We start from the raw sequence: 16,847 nt of genomic DNA on the forward strand, positions 1-16,847 counted from the left end.
CATAAATAACCAGGGAGCTGTATAAGATTCTAGGTTTAATTTGATGGATGCCACTGACATTGCCATATTATTAGGAATATTCTAGCTCCCTTTATGCTGGGTAGCAGCTTTGAGTGTTCTGCTGAGATATCCCTTTCACTCTGTTGCTTGTTAACTGTGAGAAAACCTCTGTTTACTCTGTTATGTTTGGCAAACTGTGCAGTGGGACAGCTTGCACCCTGCTCTCGGCTCCACGAGGTCTTTCATGGGTGCCGGACAGGGTTGCATTAAAAGAAGCTTTGTCGCAAAGCAACAGGTTCTCAGAGGCAGAAAAATGTCAATTTTGGCTTGTTGGCAGCCAATTCTCACCCCCCCTGAGTAATGATGTGTTTTATTTACGCTGTCCCTTAAGAGCACAATCTAGCCGCAGTCCATAAACCGTAATTAACCGTTTAGCCTTAAGCTTCAGGCTACAGATGGGCTGTCTCATAAATTTACACATTCATTCGTCTTCCCAAAGTCAACCTGTCCTCAACTTCCCACTTTAATGAACCTGGCTGTTTGGACATCCCAGCTTTGTCCTTCCTCATTTCTTTTTTCGATAAAACATCAGGCAGTCGTATATTAAAGGAAGAGATTATCTCTTGTGCCAGCACAGACACTCAAACCTTCTTCTTAGCACGGCTTAAGCTGAGCAACTCGGGGTGACTCGCAGCTTTTCCCAGGAGGTGAGCGCTGCTGTCTCCTTCAAAACCCCCCGTGAGGCTCTCACAGCGCCGTGCACCCTCATAGCAGCTGCGGCGGTCAGAAAACACGTAGCTTAATCATCATTAACACGTGTATTTGTACCCCCTCTAGTTCAGAAAGTATGGCCACAGCACCTTCTTAAAGGTTAATGTGATTTGTCCAGCGGTAATGTACACTAATAAGGTGCTTAGACCCTGCCATATGTTTTTGCTAGACAATGCTTTCTGACTTGAGAGGCTTATGGGGAAACCTCTCTGTGGATCTCTTCGATGGAGGAGGCTACAACAGATGGTCAGTTGGTCTACTTTAGTCAGAAAGCTTGTTATTTTGCACACTCCTTCCTTGGGGTTATTCTAGGCTTTTCCAGTTTCCCCCAGTTGTGATTCGAACTGAAAGAAAGCTCTTAGATGTGATCTCAGATGCAGCAGTGAAATATTAGTGGGAAGGTTTAAGTGTCAGTCCCATTGCCAGTTTAGCAAACACTTTAAGTTCTTTTAGGGTTATTGTGAAATATCAAACAGAGGACTCTGTTTTAGTTGTCACTGATCCAGCTGTGTCATTCCTAGATCTGAAGGGGATGCGCTGCGTTTAATTAAATGGTAATGGTGCATCGAGATTCAATTAAAGCAAGGAGGAATCGGCTCGAGCACTTTGAGCGCCCCTTTGTGTGCACTGACGCCTGCAGCGGTCCCCAACCCCCGGGCCTCGGACCGGTCCGTGAGTCGTTTGGTACCGGGCCGCGAGAGTTGAGGCTCAGGTGTGAAATGTATGGTTTTCAGGGTTTTTATCGGTTTTCAGCGTTATTTTGTTATCGTTTTTATCGTTTACTCGGTTTTCCTGGGTCTTTTCACGTGTGTTATGAATAAATCTTCTTTTTTTCGGTACCGGTACTAGTTTTATTTTGTTGTATTTATCCGCGACACCTTAAAGGCCGGTCCGTGAAAATATTGTCGGGCATAAACCGGTCCGTGGCGCAAAAAAGGTTGGGGACCGCTGCTATAGTGTAATGGCTGCTCACGGATAAAAACCTTTTATCTGAACACCATCGGTCTGATGTCTTGCATTGGAGAAAACCCTTGAACAGAAGGCAGAGTTATCACATCAGAACTTAGTGGCTCTGGTACAAAAACACCTCATGGAAACATGGTGCCAGAGAGTTCACTATTTTCTTTACTGATTGAGGCAGCACACTCCTCTCGGCTCAAACCTCGATTCCTTCTGTGCAACAATAAATAATACTAGTGGCAGTAGCTTTGAAAGCAATTTTCTTTGACATTTGAATGAGATTTTAATGAGACAGTGCGTAATAATGCGAGGTTTTACTCACCAGAAGTGTAGTGTCGGGGGGGGGCAGGTTTGCTTTCCTAAATGACTTGAGATTAACCCCTGAAATAGGATTACGCTCATGGCACAAACATCGGCAAGAGGTAAGGTAGTGCCTTGATTACCTTATCTGTCTTATGGCTCTTAAGGCATACTGGTGCTATGAATGCAAACAAAACTGATCACGCTTTCCTAATATCAACTTGAATATGCTAAATATGCTGGTACATATGTTGTTGAATATTGTCTTGGATAGTTTTTGTTTCATGGAGGCTAATAGCATTAGATTACCTTTACAATGTCTTTAATGTCTGTGGTTAATGCAGCCCTATAAAAGTTAAAAATTTACCTTAAGAACTACTGCTCACATAAAAGAAAGGGTCTGGGGACAGGACTTGCCAATGGAAAAAATATTTGTCTAACCGCAGTGCATGGCTGCCACTGGTAGGCAGCTGACTTCCCGCTGCAAGTTTCCACCAGTTCTCTTTCCATGGTAAAATGATGTCATTTGTCGTCCAGCGGTGGGCCAAATTGTGCTCTGCCAGATCCAGGCAAATTTCCTCGCCATATCCCTGCCGTGCACGAGGTGACACCCGCCTTGTCTGCAGTAATCTAAATCATTGACCCTGACACTCTTCCCTGTGCTTTGCCAGATTCCAGCGAAGACTGTTTGGAGGAGATGCTGGCATTTCTCAGCACTCTTGGAGAGCATTCCTCTCCTGTTGAGTCACTCCCTCCACAGAAAGAAGAACTGGACGGAGATTATTTTGTACGTTTAAAAAAAATGCTCTGGGATTGATTTCTTACTATTACAGGTACAGGATGCAGAGGAAATTTAAGAATCGGAAACAGATGATGACTTACTCGACTGCAGCGCTGACCCTGTTATTTAGTCTGCCGTCATATGAATCTCAACAATGTCTCACACCAGCCATAACTATTTGAAACAACTGTCATCTACATACATTTGCATACCTGCCAAGATATAGTGTTCCTTTACTAAATCTGTCATCCCACGCAATGTAACAAGATAGATCTGAACTATTTACACATCGAACAGGATGCTTGGAGGGGGTAACAGCTGCCAGGGGGTTATGTGATATCAGTTAGCCCCATGAGGCCAAGAAGGCACGTTCAGAAACTGCACGGAGTTGCATGATGCTGTGAGAAGTGATACACCAAGAAAGATGTGAAAAATCCTCAATTTGAGCCCATGCCTATCATCTGCTGGGTCAACGCAGGTTCAGCTTTGGACAGAGGAGCGTTAGAGGGGGTGGGGTGTCTCTGTTCTGTGCTTGCTAAGGATTAGCTGGTGTAACAGTGCCCTGGGCCCCAGAGTCCCTGATGTGTTGGGTGACAGAGTCTTTGAAGGTCCCAACAGAGAAGGCTGACCGTTCACAGGCAGTAAACAGGTTGTGACATCACATCCTGTGCAAAAATGAAATGCCTAAAAGGAGGGCGGTGTGCTCCACATACACATAGATGCACACAGTCGGTGCTAGCGTTTTAGCTTGGCTGGCTTCCTCTCTTAGTGAGGGGAACAATGCTATTGAAATGCGACCGCTGCGCTCGGTCGGTATCAGTTAAGTTCAGAAAAATACTGCGGTGCGCTTGATATTCAAAAACAAATCATTCCTGCATTGACTGCATTGGTAGACAAAGCCACTTAGCTCTCAGAGCCTCTTATCAGCCATCAGCAGCTCCAGCCTGTACAGAACATCTTTGATCAACAGCAGTCTTAGCGAGTTGCTGACTGTCAAACACACTTTACTTACCACCTGCGGCTCTTTGCTGGTTAATTTAAAGTGATACAGACGCCTTGCTGACTTGGATCGCTCCTCAATTAAGAGGATCACCTGAGGAGGAGCGAAGGCTGCTCTAATCTATTGCTATAACAACCTCCTGAATGATGATTCATGTCAAATGAAACTTGCTGAGACAAACGATACCTCGGGTCCAAGTATAGGCGGATTAGAAAGCTACAGTAAAGCATGATGTTAATTAAATAATCTTGCTGACACATGTTGTGGTTATTACATAATAAGTCTGCGATGAAGCTATATAGAGGGGATTGGTTTACATTTTATGCTCAGATTATGTTTCCGCCACTGTTAATTCTTTGTATTTGGCACCAAATTTGTGGTCAGATGTCCCGTGTAACTAGCTGCAGAGAATGTTGTTTATAAGCGGATTTTTCATAATCACAAATATTTGTAAAGGTGGAAATACAAAATTCAACATTGCCTATGTATGGGTATAAACACGGGAGTCAGTATAGCTAGAGCAGCAGAGGGCTCTTCAGTGATTCGCTTTGGTAATGAGTCACTAAAGATTAGTGTTGTATGGTTTCTGGGTCTCTTTTGGGATGAAATGTGTTTACTGTCACCTTTTTTTGTGTCATTTATTTTGCTTCTGGAATTCAGCTCTGTTTATTCTGAATGCCAATGTTAGCCACTTCTGTTCTGACCAGAAAACCTGGGTGCATTACAAGCCTGAGGCCAAATGTCTGTTTATTATCATAAAGCCAGGCAGTGAAGTGATGTTACGGTAAACTATCACAAATCTCGTTTTTTGAGGAATCCCCAGCCCTCCTGAAAGAAGTGGCTGCGGTATCCAAGCCCCACAGTAATGTTCAAATTTGTTGATGTTCACAGGGAAAGATCTCTTTTGTGCTCTCTGCCCGCAAGGACCCAGAACTCAGTGTCAGCAATTCCCAGCTGTAGAGCCTGTGGAGGATTTTCTTTGTGCTCAAACACACAAACACACACACTCTTAAGTAGTTTGAGCATAGTTTGCAGGGAGCGCCGATTTGCATGTAATACACAGGTCTCTAAATTATATTGCTTTTAATACTGATAAGGTAGTAGCAATTGATATTCAGTTTTATTTATATAGCGTGAAATCACAACAACAATTGCCTCAAGGCTCTTCATATTGTAAACTAAAAAACCCACAATAATACAGAGAAAACAGAGAAACCCCAACAATCAGATGACACCCTGTGAGCAGTCGCTTTGGTGACAGTGGGAAGGGAAAAACTCCCTTTTAACAGGAATAAACCTCTGACACAACCTTTTAGTGGCGTATAAATATGACTGAAAAACATCATTGTGTCAACAGCACTCTCGGGAGACTGCAGCAGCAAAGATGTTTCATCTGACTTCCAAATGAGAAGAACTGGTGCAAAATATAACAGCATGTTGGCCTGATTTCCTCATATTTATAACTAATCCATGCTGGCTGCGCAATAAAGCCATAGAATCCCTCTAGCTTTCTTTCTGACCCTCCACCCCTCGGCACCCACTTTTCTCTGATTCTTTATTTAAGAGCATTAAGAGAGAATCTTGGTGGCCACCATCCAAATGTTTTTTATTATCTCTTATTAATCCAGGCCTCCACGGTACACAAGTTCAAGCATCTGATGTTTTGAGCAGCTGAGTACACAGGGACATGAGACACAAGATCGGGATCGTGTATGTTTTTATTTGGTTGTATTATAGTTGACATATTCACACAGATTCCTGAAGAGAGCTACAGGAGGGAACAACTACATGTAAGAGGTGGGAAAAATAGCTCCTACGGCTTTCACATCTCAGCTTTTTTCAGTCCTCAGGTGCTCTTTGTCCTTGTATTATTCATACTGTAAACCATATGGAAATCATTAAGAACTCAAAATAGCATCAAGCTTTTAAGGATGTCTCCAGATCCCATATTGTGACTTTCAGTAACAAGCCTGAAAACTCGCGCTTATGTTTGGAATATAGATTAGCCAGTTCGCTGTGCCTTTTAGGGATGGATTATAAAGGGCAGCTCAAGCAAGGCAGATGCCTGAATGTCTTTTTTCTGTTCAGGTTTTTCTGCATTGCGGCTCGTTTTCATCTGCTATTGATTTAAATCCATCCCCCCCGGGTCGCAGCAAACCGTGTTTCGTCACCTGCTCTGGGAAAAAAAAACGGTCGGATTTTTGCTGAAAATAGCACTTCTTCTCGCTCTAATATCTCGCACAGTGCCGCGCACCTTAAAATAGATACCTCTCTGTGGAGATTAAATCGGTGAGCGTCCAAGACCCCAGGAAGGACGCCTGAAAGATTTGGTTTCAGAGACATTGAGCCCCTTTGATGTGTTTTTCGCTGATGTGCGTTGATGTGACAGTACAACCCGTGGAAAGTGCATACCCACGACTAAAGACATTTTCTTGAAATAAATGCAGCAGGAACAGTGTGGTCGAGCCTTTGCAGGAATGTGAATTGCTTCAGTGTGGATCTTGCTGCAAATGACAAGTCGTGTACAATAAATCATGTGTCCAAAGTCAGAAGGGGACTTAATGGCACTCACGTGTCCCCACAAAAACAGAGTTTGTAATTCTGTCACTTGGAATAATCTCCATATTCGGTTTGCTGAAAGGTTAATGAGTTGTTTCTGTCCCAACAAGTGAGTCAGTTTCTCCTTCACTTCTCTTTAAGGTGATCACTCAAGGAGAAGTAAACTGCTACTGTCAGTCATGTTTCTTTTTTTCTTTCTTCCATCTCCAGGCACTCCATCACTGAGTGGGACAGGGACGGTAACAGTTATGGTGGATGACGTTAACGATAATGTCCCCGTTTTCACTTCTTCTATCTTTCACACCACCATCATGGAGGATGCCCCAACTGGGACAGATGTGCTTTTGGTCAACAGCTCTGATGCAGACGTGGGAGTTAATGGTGTTATAAGGTATTCTTTTTCATTTTCAGTTGTTTATTCCAACCAGACTCCAACTTATTGCAGTCAGTGGGACCCCTGGTATGCTGTAGATATTCTGATCATTCAAAGTGGGAAATGGCTCTTTTGAACAGGATTCATAAAATGAAACCACTCAAACATATTCAGATAGTTGAAGTTTGAAATTCCCTGAACTGACTTGGAAAATCCGAGTTTTCCCAAAGATCTTTTTCTAAAGAACATGAAATATCAAATAGAGTAAAATAAAAACATTAGTGTCCACACGTCACTGAAGCCACTTCTTATAAGATGTCACTCTATATGGTCCCAGGAACTACTGAGTTCCACAGTCAGGCCAGCTTCAGTTTGATTTCATGCTCTGATTTTACACCCTGGTGTGAAAATACCCTTTTGGGGCCATACAGTAAAACTCTTTAACTCACTTCCAGCTCTGTAAAATTCCAGACCAATGTTGCAATGGATGATAGAAATTTAGTCACGGAGTGTAGCGTCATAGTCAAAACCCAAAGTCATTGTTTTGGGGTGTGATTTTCAAGCTTTTTCACACTCACAAGCCCCTCCAGGGGGAAGCTTGTAAGAGTTTCTGGCCAGTCTCTCTCAGGCCGGACACTGACTCAAGTCCAGCCCCCTCTCTTTCTTCGGCAGCCCCACTGGGTACACATTTGGGGGTACCGCAGCGTGCTCCAGTTTCCCAAAACATAGTAATGAGGATGTTAATTGTCTATGACAGAACGAGATGTACCCATCAGGGGTTCGGGGCCCAGAACTGGTTACAAAGAGTTATTAGTTTTGATTTTCACAGCCCGTTAAATGTAAGTCCCGAGCTTGGACTTGTCTCTGGACTATGTTCTGACCACAAGCATCTGTGGACAGTTTACATTGTTTTCAATGTCCAAATAAGCTTTGCACCAGCACTGCATTCACACATTGTTCTGCAATTTGTCATCCCATCTCTGGAGGGGGATGCTTTTTCAAGAAACCTTTTCAAAATATGCACTGGTGTGTACATGTATGTGTCAGCTTACATTTATGTCTGGGTCCTGCTGGAGACTCGGGAGATACAGGGTGAAACCTGATATTTGTTTGAAAGCAAAAGATTTTAGCCCCCTGAGTGTTGACTTGATATTATGTATGTTTTGTTTGCTTTCTATACCATGTATTTTTATAAGTATTAAAATTCTTGTCATTTTTGGATTACACAATAACAAATATAACAATGAGGGAGATAAATCAAATGCATGATTCTGGAGAATGCAGCCTAGACCCCACAGAGCATGAAAGCAAATGGACACTTTAGTTAAATATGTCACTGATTTGATGTGACCGCAGTGTAGTGTGGGGACCATCTCTGACCATATTCCCCCCTCACTGTGCTAATGTGAACCTTGAAACAGTGCCCTCTATAGGCAACTTTGTCGCACTGAACAAGGTGCTTCAGTCAGTGCAGAGTAGCAGACTACATAACTACAGTCTATATATATGCAAGTATTTGATGTCAGAATCAGAATACTTTAATAATGCCCAGGAAATTATGTGTGGATGAATTCAAAATTGCTGTTTCAATAAAGAATAATAAAAGATATCCAATAACACCAAATGAATAATATTGATTTGTATTAAAGATGACTGCAAAATTCCTGATACAGCATCATTATCATCATCAAATTGCTATGCAGTCTTTGTTTTTGTTTTTCACTAAAACATGTCCTTCTGTGTTTATCCTACAGCTACAGCCTGACCGGAGGACGCGGTCAGTTCTCCATCAACCCAGCTACAGGACAGATTATCACCAGCTCCCTGCTGGACCGAGAAGACAGGGCCAATTACCAGCTGCTGGTAGTGGCAACAGATGGAGGCCAGCCCGAGGGCTTGTCCAGCTCTGCTACTGTGTCCGTGACAGTGGCCGACATTAATGACAACCCCCCACGTTTTCACCACCACCCCTATGTCACCCACATCCCCGCATCTACTGCAGCAGGTGAGCACATGCATTAAAAGGTGCTAAATAAAAGTTGTGGTGTGCACCTTTTCGCTCTGTCATTGTACTGTGTTATTAGGCATAGCTTAATATTTTAACTATGTCAGAAAATGCTAAAATTAACTAAAATGCTAAAATAAACTCTATTTTTTAATGTCTACATAAGTAATTAGTCTGCTAAATCACTGTGCCAAAGACTCATTCATTCACATTTATGTCTTCAGGGTCCTTGGTCTTTGCCGTTACTGTCACTGATGAGGACTCTGGTTCAAACGCCCAGCTACACTACTCCCTGATGGGCCGCAATGCTGAGAAATTCAAGATCGACCCAGTCAGAGGTGCCATCACTGCCAATGAGAGGCTAACTGGAAATTCAGAAGTTACACTTACAGTTCGAGTAAAAGACGGCGGAGCCAATCCCAAAACAGATACGACTACCGTGACTGTTCGCTTTGTTACTGGAGGAAACTTCCCTGTCATTAAGTTGAGGGAACGTGCGTTCACATTCCCTGAAAGCCAGCCAAGCAACCACATTGTTACAACTGTGACCGGGTCTTCTATGAGAGGCGGGCCGCTGTCATATTACATTGCCAGTGGGAACCTGGATAATGCTTTTCATATCGACCAGCTGTCAGGCAAGTTGTCTATCAGACATCCACTGGATTATGAAAACATACAGAAGTATGTCCTCTGGATTGAGGCCAGAGATCAGGGCTTCCCACCTTACTCCTCTTATGAGAAATTGGAAATAGCTGTGCTGGATGTGAATGACAATCACCCAGTATTTGATAAGGATCCCTTCCATGCTGAGATACTGGAGAATCTTCCACCCAAGGGGGTGCTTATGGTCTCTGCCGTTGATCTGGACAGTGGGCCAAATGGACAGCTGGAATATGCCATCATTGAGGGCAACAAAGAGAACAGTTTCAGCATCAATCGAGCCACCGGTGAAATACGAACCACCAGGCCACTGGACCGGGAGAAGGTGGCTCTGTACACTTTGAAAGTCAAAGCCACTGACCGCGGTTTGCCACCCAAAAACACAATAGTCAAAGTACTAATCAACGTACTGGATGTGAATGACAATGCCCCCAGGTTTTCCAAGATCTTCAGTGCTACAGTGGCTGAAAATGCCCCTGTGGGTTACACTGTCACCAGAGTCACCACCACTGACGAGGATGCCGGTTCAAATGCCATTAGCCGATATTCAATTACAGATACCAGCCTTCCATTCAATATTAATCCAAACACAGGAGACATAACAATTAGCAGGCCACTCAATAGAGAAGACACTAATCACTACATTGTCAAAGTGTCTGCCCATGACAGCGGCTGGACAGTAAGCACAGATGTCACCGTATTCATAACTGATATTAATGATAATGCCCCCAGATTTAGTCGACCGTCTTACTATCTGGACTATCCTGAGCTCACAGAGGTGGGCTCTCTGGTCACACGGGTGTCCGCCACTGATCCCGACGAGGATTTCAATGGCAAAATTTTCTATTTCATCCGATCCCAGTCAGAGTATTTTAGAATTAATGCCAGCACTGGAGAGATATTTGTAAAGCAGCAGTTAAAATATCAGAACTCAACAGGTGCTAGCAGTATAAATATAAACCGCCACAGCTTCATTGTGACAGCCTCGGACCGAGCACTCAAGCCTTTGATGAGTGAGACAACAGTTATTGTGAACATTGTAGACAGCAATGATAATCCCCCTGAGTTTAATTCCCCCAGCTACTTTACACCTGTCACTAAAAGTGTAAAAGTTGGCACCCGACTGCTCAGGGTTGTAGCTCAGGACAAGAAAGATTTTGGCCTTAATTCCGAGGTAGAGTACCTAATGACAGGTGGAAATAGCTCTAGTAAATTCAAACTAGATAAAACAAGTGGATGGATTACTGTTGCCTCTTCGCTTACATCAGATATGAATAAAATTTTCCAGATTAAAATCACTGCAAGCGACAAAGGAAATCCTCCGTTGTCTGCACAGACGACAGTGAGTATAGCAGTTACGGAGGAAAACCACCACACACCCGAGTTCTCGCAAAGCCAAATCTCAGCTACTGTACCTGAAAGCCTTGCTGTGGGAACAGCAATAAGGACCCTGTCTGCAAGAGACAAAGACAAAGAGATGAATGGCCTTATCACGTACAATATTACTTCAGGCAACGACAAGGGTCTGTTTGCACTTAACAGTAGAACTGGAGTGTTATCCTTAGCTCACCCTCTGGACTTTGAAGAAAAGCAACAGCACGAGCTTAGGGTTTCAGCCACTGACGGTGGTTGGATTGCAAAAACAAGCTACGTCTCAGTCACAGTACACGTGACTGATGTGAACGACAACCCTCCTGTGTTTGATCCTGATGAGTACTTCCCCATTGTGCAGGAGAACGTTCCCAGTGGCACCACCGTGATCAAACTGAATGGTACAGACCTTGATTCGGGAGCTAACGCGGTCATGGCTTATGTGATTCAATCGTCAGACAGTGACCTCTTTGTTATTGACCCGAACACGGGCATCATCACCACCCAGGGCTTCTTGGATTATGAGGCTAAGCAGGTCTACCATTTAACAGTCAAGGCCTTCAATGTCCCAGACGAAGAGCGCTGCAGCTTCGCCAACGTCAACATTCAGCTAAAGGGAGCCAACGAATACGTGCCGCGCTTTGTCTCCAAACAGTACTACTTTGAAATCTCAGAAGCTGCTCCAAAAGGAACAGTGGTAGGGGAAGTATTTGCCAGTGATCGAGACCAAGGAGAAGATGGAGTAGTTTACTACCTCATTTTTGGTAGGAGCAGAAAGAAGGGCTTTGGCATCAACAAGAGGACGGGCCAGATTTATGTCACAGGTACTCTGGATCGTGAGAAAGAGGAGAAGGTTTCACTGAAGGTGTTAGCCAAGAACGCAGGAAGCATCCGTGGGGCAGATATTGATGAGGTGTTTGTGAATATCACTATTCTTGATGCAAACGATCCGCCTGTTTTTACTAATGAACTTTATGATGTCCAGGTCAGTGAAGGTCTCTCACCCGGTGGTCTGGTGACTTTTGTGAGTGCTGGAGACTCGGACTCTGTCCCAAGCTGGAGCAGATTTTCCTACTCCATAGCTCCTGAGTCTGATAAAAATATTTTTACAATCAACGCAAAAACTGGCCAAGTGTCTGTGGCTGCAGAGCTAGACAGAGAGACAATTCCTGTGTATAATCTGACGATTCTCGCTGTGGATACTGGCACACCTCCCGCAACCGGAAGCACCACGGTGATTGTGAATCTTGAAGATATCAATGATAACGGCCCGACTTTAACTAAAACCTACGCTGAGGTCATGGAGAACCAGAGAGCTGGCACTGCAGTCACAACATTGACAGCCTCTGACCCAGATCTACCACCCAACCAAGGCCCCTTTCTATATAGCCTCCTCAATTCTGGCTCTGCCAAAAGCTACTTCAGTCTTAGTCCAGCTGGAGTCTTAACCACAAGTCGGGAAATTGACAGAGAGCAGATTAGTGATTTCTACCTCTCTGTTGTGATCAAGGATTCTGGCGTGCCGCAAATGTCCTCCACGGGAACAGTTCACGTGAAAATAAATGATCAGAATGACAACCCTTCAGAGCCCAGGTCCATGGAAATCTTGGTCCACTACTTTGGAAACATGTTTCCTGGTGGTTCTTTGGGAGACGTTAGACCCCAAGACCCGGATATTCAGGACAGGTTCCACTGTTCCCTTATACCTCCATCTTCAGGTCTGTTTAGTATCCCAACTGGAACGTGCAACCTCAACTCTAAAGCTCGCTCAACAGATGGAACGTTTGACCTAACCATCCGCAGCAGCGACGGTGTCCACGGTTCAGTTAGTAACACAGCCAAAGTCCTCTTCGTGGGCTTCAACAATGCTACGGTGGATAACAGCATACTCATCCGACTCCACTCTGACGGAGTCAAAAGCTTCCTCACCAACCACTACCTCAGCTTCCTACGCATTGCCAACTCTCAGCTAGCAGGACTAGGCACAGGGGTGCTGATTTATGGAGCATTTGAGCTCAACAATCAGACTTTCGTGATGGCAGCTGTGAAACGTGGCCACGGACAATATGTCAACCCGAGCGGCGTGGCCACATTCTTCCAGAGTATCAAAGACATTTTATATAGACAGAGCGGGGTGCAAATAGATGCGGTGGACCATGATCCTTGCACACGCAACCCGTGCCAGAATGGAGGCAGCTGCAAGAGGCGTCTCAGTGTCGGGCCTGATATTAAGACAGAAGAAAGCGTCCCAGTGATCCTTGTTTCCAACCACCCCCTGCAGCCCTACGCCTGCAGCTGCAGGCCAGGATACACAGGAGCTCTGTGTGAGACGGACATCGATGAGTGCCAGCCATCGCCCTGCCACAATGGCGGCACCTGCCATAATCTGGTGGGGGATTTCTCCTGCACCTGTCCAGAAGGTTTCACCGGCAAGGCCTGTGAGAGGGATGTCAATGAATGCCTTTCCAATCCCTGCAAGAACGGGGCGCTGTGCCAGAATTTCCCAGGCGGTTTCAACTGTCTCTGTAAATCCGGCTTTGCAGGTACTACACACGCAGGAGTCACATTTTATGTTTGACCTTAAAGCCACTCGTGTTAGGCTTGGAAAAAAGCACGCGGGGACACGCACACATGCGCGCATTAAAACTCCCACAATACTGGAGTCACACAGATGACTTTAGGTCCAATGAAAATATTTGCTTCTGAATGTTTCCAGGAGGTGTTGTAGCCATAGCATACAAGCATCACTGCCAAAAACAGTTTGATTTTTGGATTGCTGTTTGGGGGGCGGGGGGTATCAGCTGTGATGCATATCAGCCCGCCATGTTTGCTTTAATAAAGAGGATGATGCGAAGCTGACCGTAGTCAGGACTTGAGTCTAGGCTCCACACGCAGTTCACCACTATCGCATTTCATTGTGTGTGTTCATGTGCATGCAACTCTGGCCACACACAGATACATTTCTGATCCAACTGTATACACAGGGATTTCTTAATCAAGGATTTCTCATTTGGCAGGGTTTTGAGCTGCATGACAAATGAGCAGCTTTATAACAGATCCAATCAGGCCTTTTAATTTGGAAATGTAATGAATATGCTTCATTATTACCCTTGATAAAAAGGGAGTGGATTTTAAGTGGAATTACATTCAAGGTCATTTGGACCTGTATGTTGTTCAGCCTCTGACTGTAGCATCTGAAAGGCATTTTCAAAGCGGGCTGTAGCAGGCAATTTGCCTCAAGTCATTACTGTCCTTTTTTATTATGATGATAAAAAATGAACACAATTCTTTAGGTTTCATCAAGATAAATGACCCTCCTGCAGAAAGGCACCTATTGACTTACAGTAGTTTGCATGCCCTCCTGGTGAACTCTCAACTTCCTGTTTCCACAACTGGTGTTTGGCAGCAGAATCTGTCTCCATTAAGCAACTTGTCTCAAGATTTACAGCATAAATGCATTTTCAAAAGTTCATTGTCAATCTTTTTCTATTTAACCACTCATGAACCATTTGTTCTCTCGGAGCCAGTGTATTATTTGTATTATCAACGTCGCATTCCTTATCGTGATGTTTAAACTTCATTTATATGTTTGTTTGTATGTATGGTGGCCATTTGTGTACATTCCAACTATTTGCCTTTCTGCCCTGCAAAAAAAAATCCCACACAAACAAAACAAAACCAAAACCAAAAAAAAACAGCCTCGTCCAAACATAATTTGCAATGAGTTTGAAAATCTGATTATTCCTAGTGAGAGGAATCTGCCAGTTGAATGAGATCATTTCGTTTTTTTCCTATAAAAGTTTCAAGATGTTGTTTTTGGTCAAATGATATCATCTTGGGCAAGCAATGCTATTTCCAAAATAGCTTTGTGAAACTGCACTGAAACAGGTGAACTTACAGTTTTCACTTTTATCGTATTGTTGTTTGAGCTTGAATGAGATTTAAAGGTGTAGTACGTAGTTAAATGGATCTTTTTTTTGCAGTGCATTTCTCAGCTGTGAGGCGATGAAAGGCGTGCATGACTTGGCCTGTGGGGAAAGTGAACTGTGTTCCCTTTGGGGTTTTCCTGTGTTGTCTGCCACCCCATCCATTTTAATTTGTGTTGTTCTGTGAACCCAGGCAAAACGTGTGATTCCATCATCAATCACTGTGAGTGTAACCCGTGTTTTAATGGCGGGTCCTGTCAGAATCGAGTGGATGGATATTACTGTCATTGTCCATTTGGTAAGTAATAGTAGGAAACTTTCAGGGTATTACAGAGTCCCGCTAAATTGAAAAGCAAGATGGACAAATTCAGATGTGCACTCTCCCAGCAGCTATTTCATTCTTAACCTTTGATTTCTTAAACAAATGTGGAAACTGTCATTTCATTTTTTGTCTCCATTTTTCATGTGTTGTATTGCTGTCCTCAGTAGTAGTCTCCAGTTGATGCAAGAAAAAAAAAGTTTTCAACTTTTTGAAGAGTCTTTTGCAAGACTGTGATCGCACAGCTACGATATCTGCTTTGTTACTTCTATATACAAAGCAGATAATGCTGCTTGATAAAGATTCTGTTTTATCTGTAGATATTTTTATCACAGCAGCACTGTGAATCATTCATTGGCTTCCTCCATGATTCCACTTTCGGTCTGTTTTTTTCCTCAGGGGTTTTCGGCAAGCACTGCGAGTTGAACAGCTATGGCTTTGAGGAGCTCTCCTACATGGAGTTTCCGTCTCTGGATCCCAACAATAACTACATATATATCAAGTTTGCTACCCTGAAGAGCAACGCGCTGCTTTTATACAACCACGATAACCAGACCGGAGACAAGGCGGAGTTCCTGGCTTTGGAGATCTTCGAGGGACAGATGCGCTTCTCTTTTAACTTGGGAAGTGGAACTTATAAATTGATGACCATGATAAAAGTTTCGGATGGGCAGTTCCACACAGTCATTGCCAGGAGAGCTGGGATGGTAAGAATTCCTGTTTTTTTACGATAGAAAATATCTCATACTCTAAATGTTTCTCATCATTCGCTCTTGCTTTAAGTGGCATATTCGTTTTTATGGGTCTAGCAGCAAAAACATTTAGGAAAATCAGAAAATGCTGCATAGTTGCAAAGGGACTGCACATTCAATAGCATTTATGTCCTGAGCTTTTATAGCTGAAGCTGACTCCAAATTTGGCCTTATATTCTTTTTTGCACCATCAGATGATAATTAAACTTCCCCAAACCACGGGTAGCTCAGCTTATGGTTTTCATGGTTTGTAATTATATTTTATTGCTAGTTGTGATTTACAATACCAGGATCCAAAATGGCCATGAAGGTTGAAATCCTGTCTCCTGTGCTCTGAATGAGAGGCTTCTCCCTGCCAGCAATGCAGTGGCAAGGCAGGAGGAGGAAAAAAAATCCAGCTAGGCCCTGTCAAGCCTTCTATAATGTAGCTCTCCTGCTGGACTTCAAATCTGTCATTTCCCACCGTGCACTGGGAGTTTCATAGGAAGCTGGTAAAATCGTTAAATTGTCAGTTTTGAGATGGTGCAGAGTGACGGGTGTAAAGGAATACAGCACACGTTGAAAGCTGTGATTCTGTCTGCAAATGGTACCCGGTGAATATTATGCGAAGGTGGTCGTGTTGGGGCTGTTGAAGAATGAGAGAGAAATGTGAGTGTGTCACGCCTGAAGTGCCAGCTCCCTTGAGCGGTGTAAAGTGAACCTGATCACCGTGTTTGCAAAAGGTGCTACGGGTCATTTCGGTGGCCAGGCTTGAGGTCTGTTCTGCGTTCCTGCACCTAAATTCTGAGCCAATCCCGAAAGCAGACGCAAACCACGGACTCGGTCATGCACTGCTTCACCGTGAAGGCTCCAAGTAATCAGAGGGAGCAGAGAGTTCACAGATACTGCAACCATCTCAGTTACTGTCATCTCTGCAGGAATTAGTTTTAATTGTCAAATACCATAAATGTTAGGCAAATTGTCTCAGTCCAACGAGTTACAGTGTACGAAGACGTCAGTTTTAAACCACAGTAATGGAAAATGTTAATAGTTAAAGGTTCAGTGGAGAGTTTAAGGAAGGATGTAACTGT

The 16,847-nt window shown here is 43.8% G+C and overlaps 1 protein-coding gene across 1 annotated transcript in view; it reads left to right on the forward strand.

The window, feature by feature from the left end:
• fat4 (FAT atypical cadherin 4) overlaps positions 1-16,847 on the forward strand; it is a 105,682-nt gene that overhangs the window by 73,143 nt on the left and 15,692 nt on the right. The window contains exons 7-11 of the mRNA XM_004571123.2: positions 6,582-6,762; positions 8,499-8,749; positions 8,974-13,323; positions 14,900-15,004; positions 15,425-15,732. Coding sequence (XP_004571180.2) covers positions 6,582-6,762; positions 8,499-8,749; positions 8,974-13,323; positions 14,900-15,004; positions 15,425-15,732 — 5,195 coding nt within the window. The remainder of the gene's footprint in view (positions 1-6,581; positions 6,763-8,498; positions 8,750-8,973; positions 13,324-14,899; positions 15,005-15,424; positions 15,733-16,847) is intronic.

This window comes from Maylandia zebra, linkage group LG2, assembly GCF_041146795.1.
Source record: "Maylandia zebra isolate NMK-2024a linkage group LG2, Mzebra_GT3a, whole genome shotgun sequence".
Classification (NCBI taxonomy): Eukaryota; Metazoa; Chordata; class Actinopteri; order Cichliformes; family Cichlidae; genus Maylandia; species Maylandia zebra.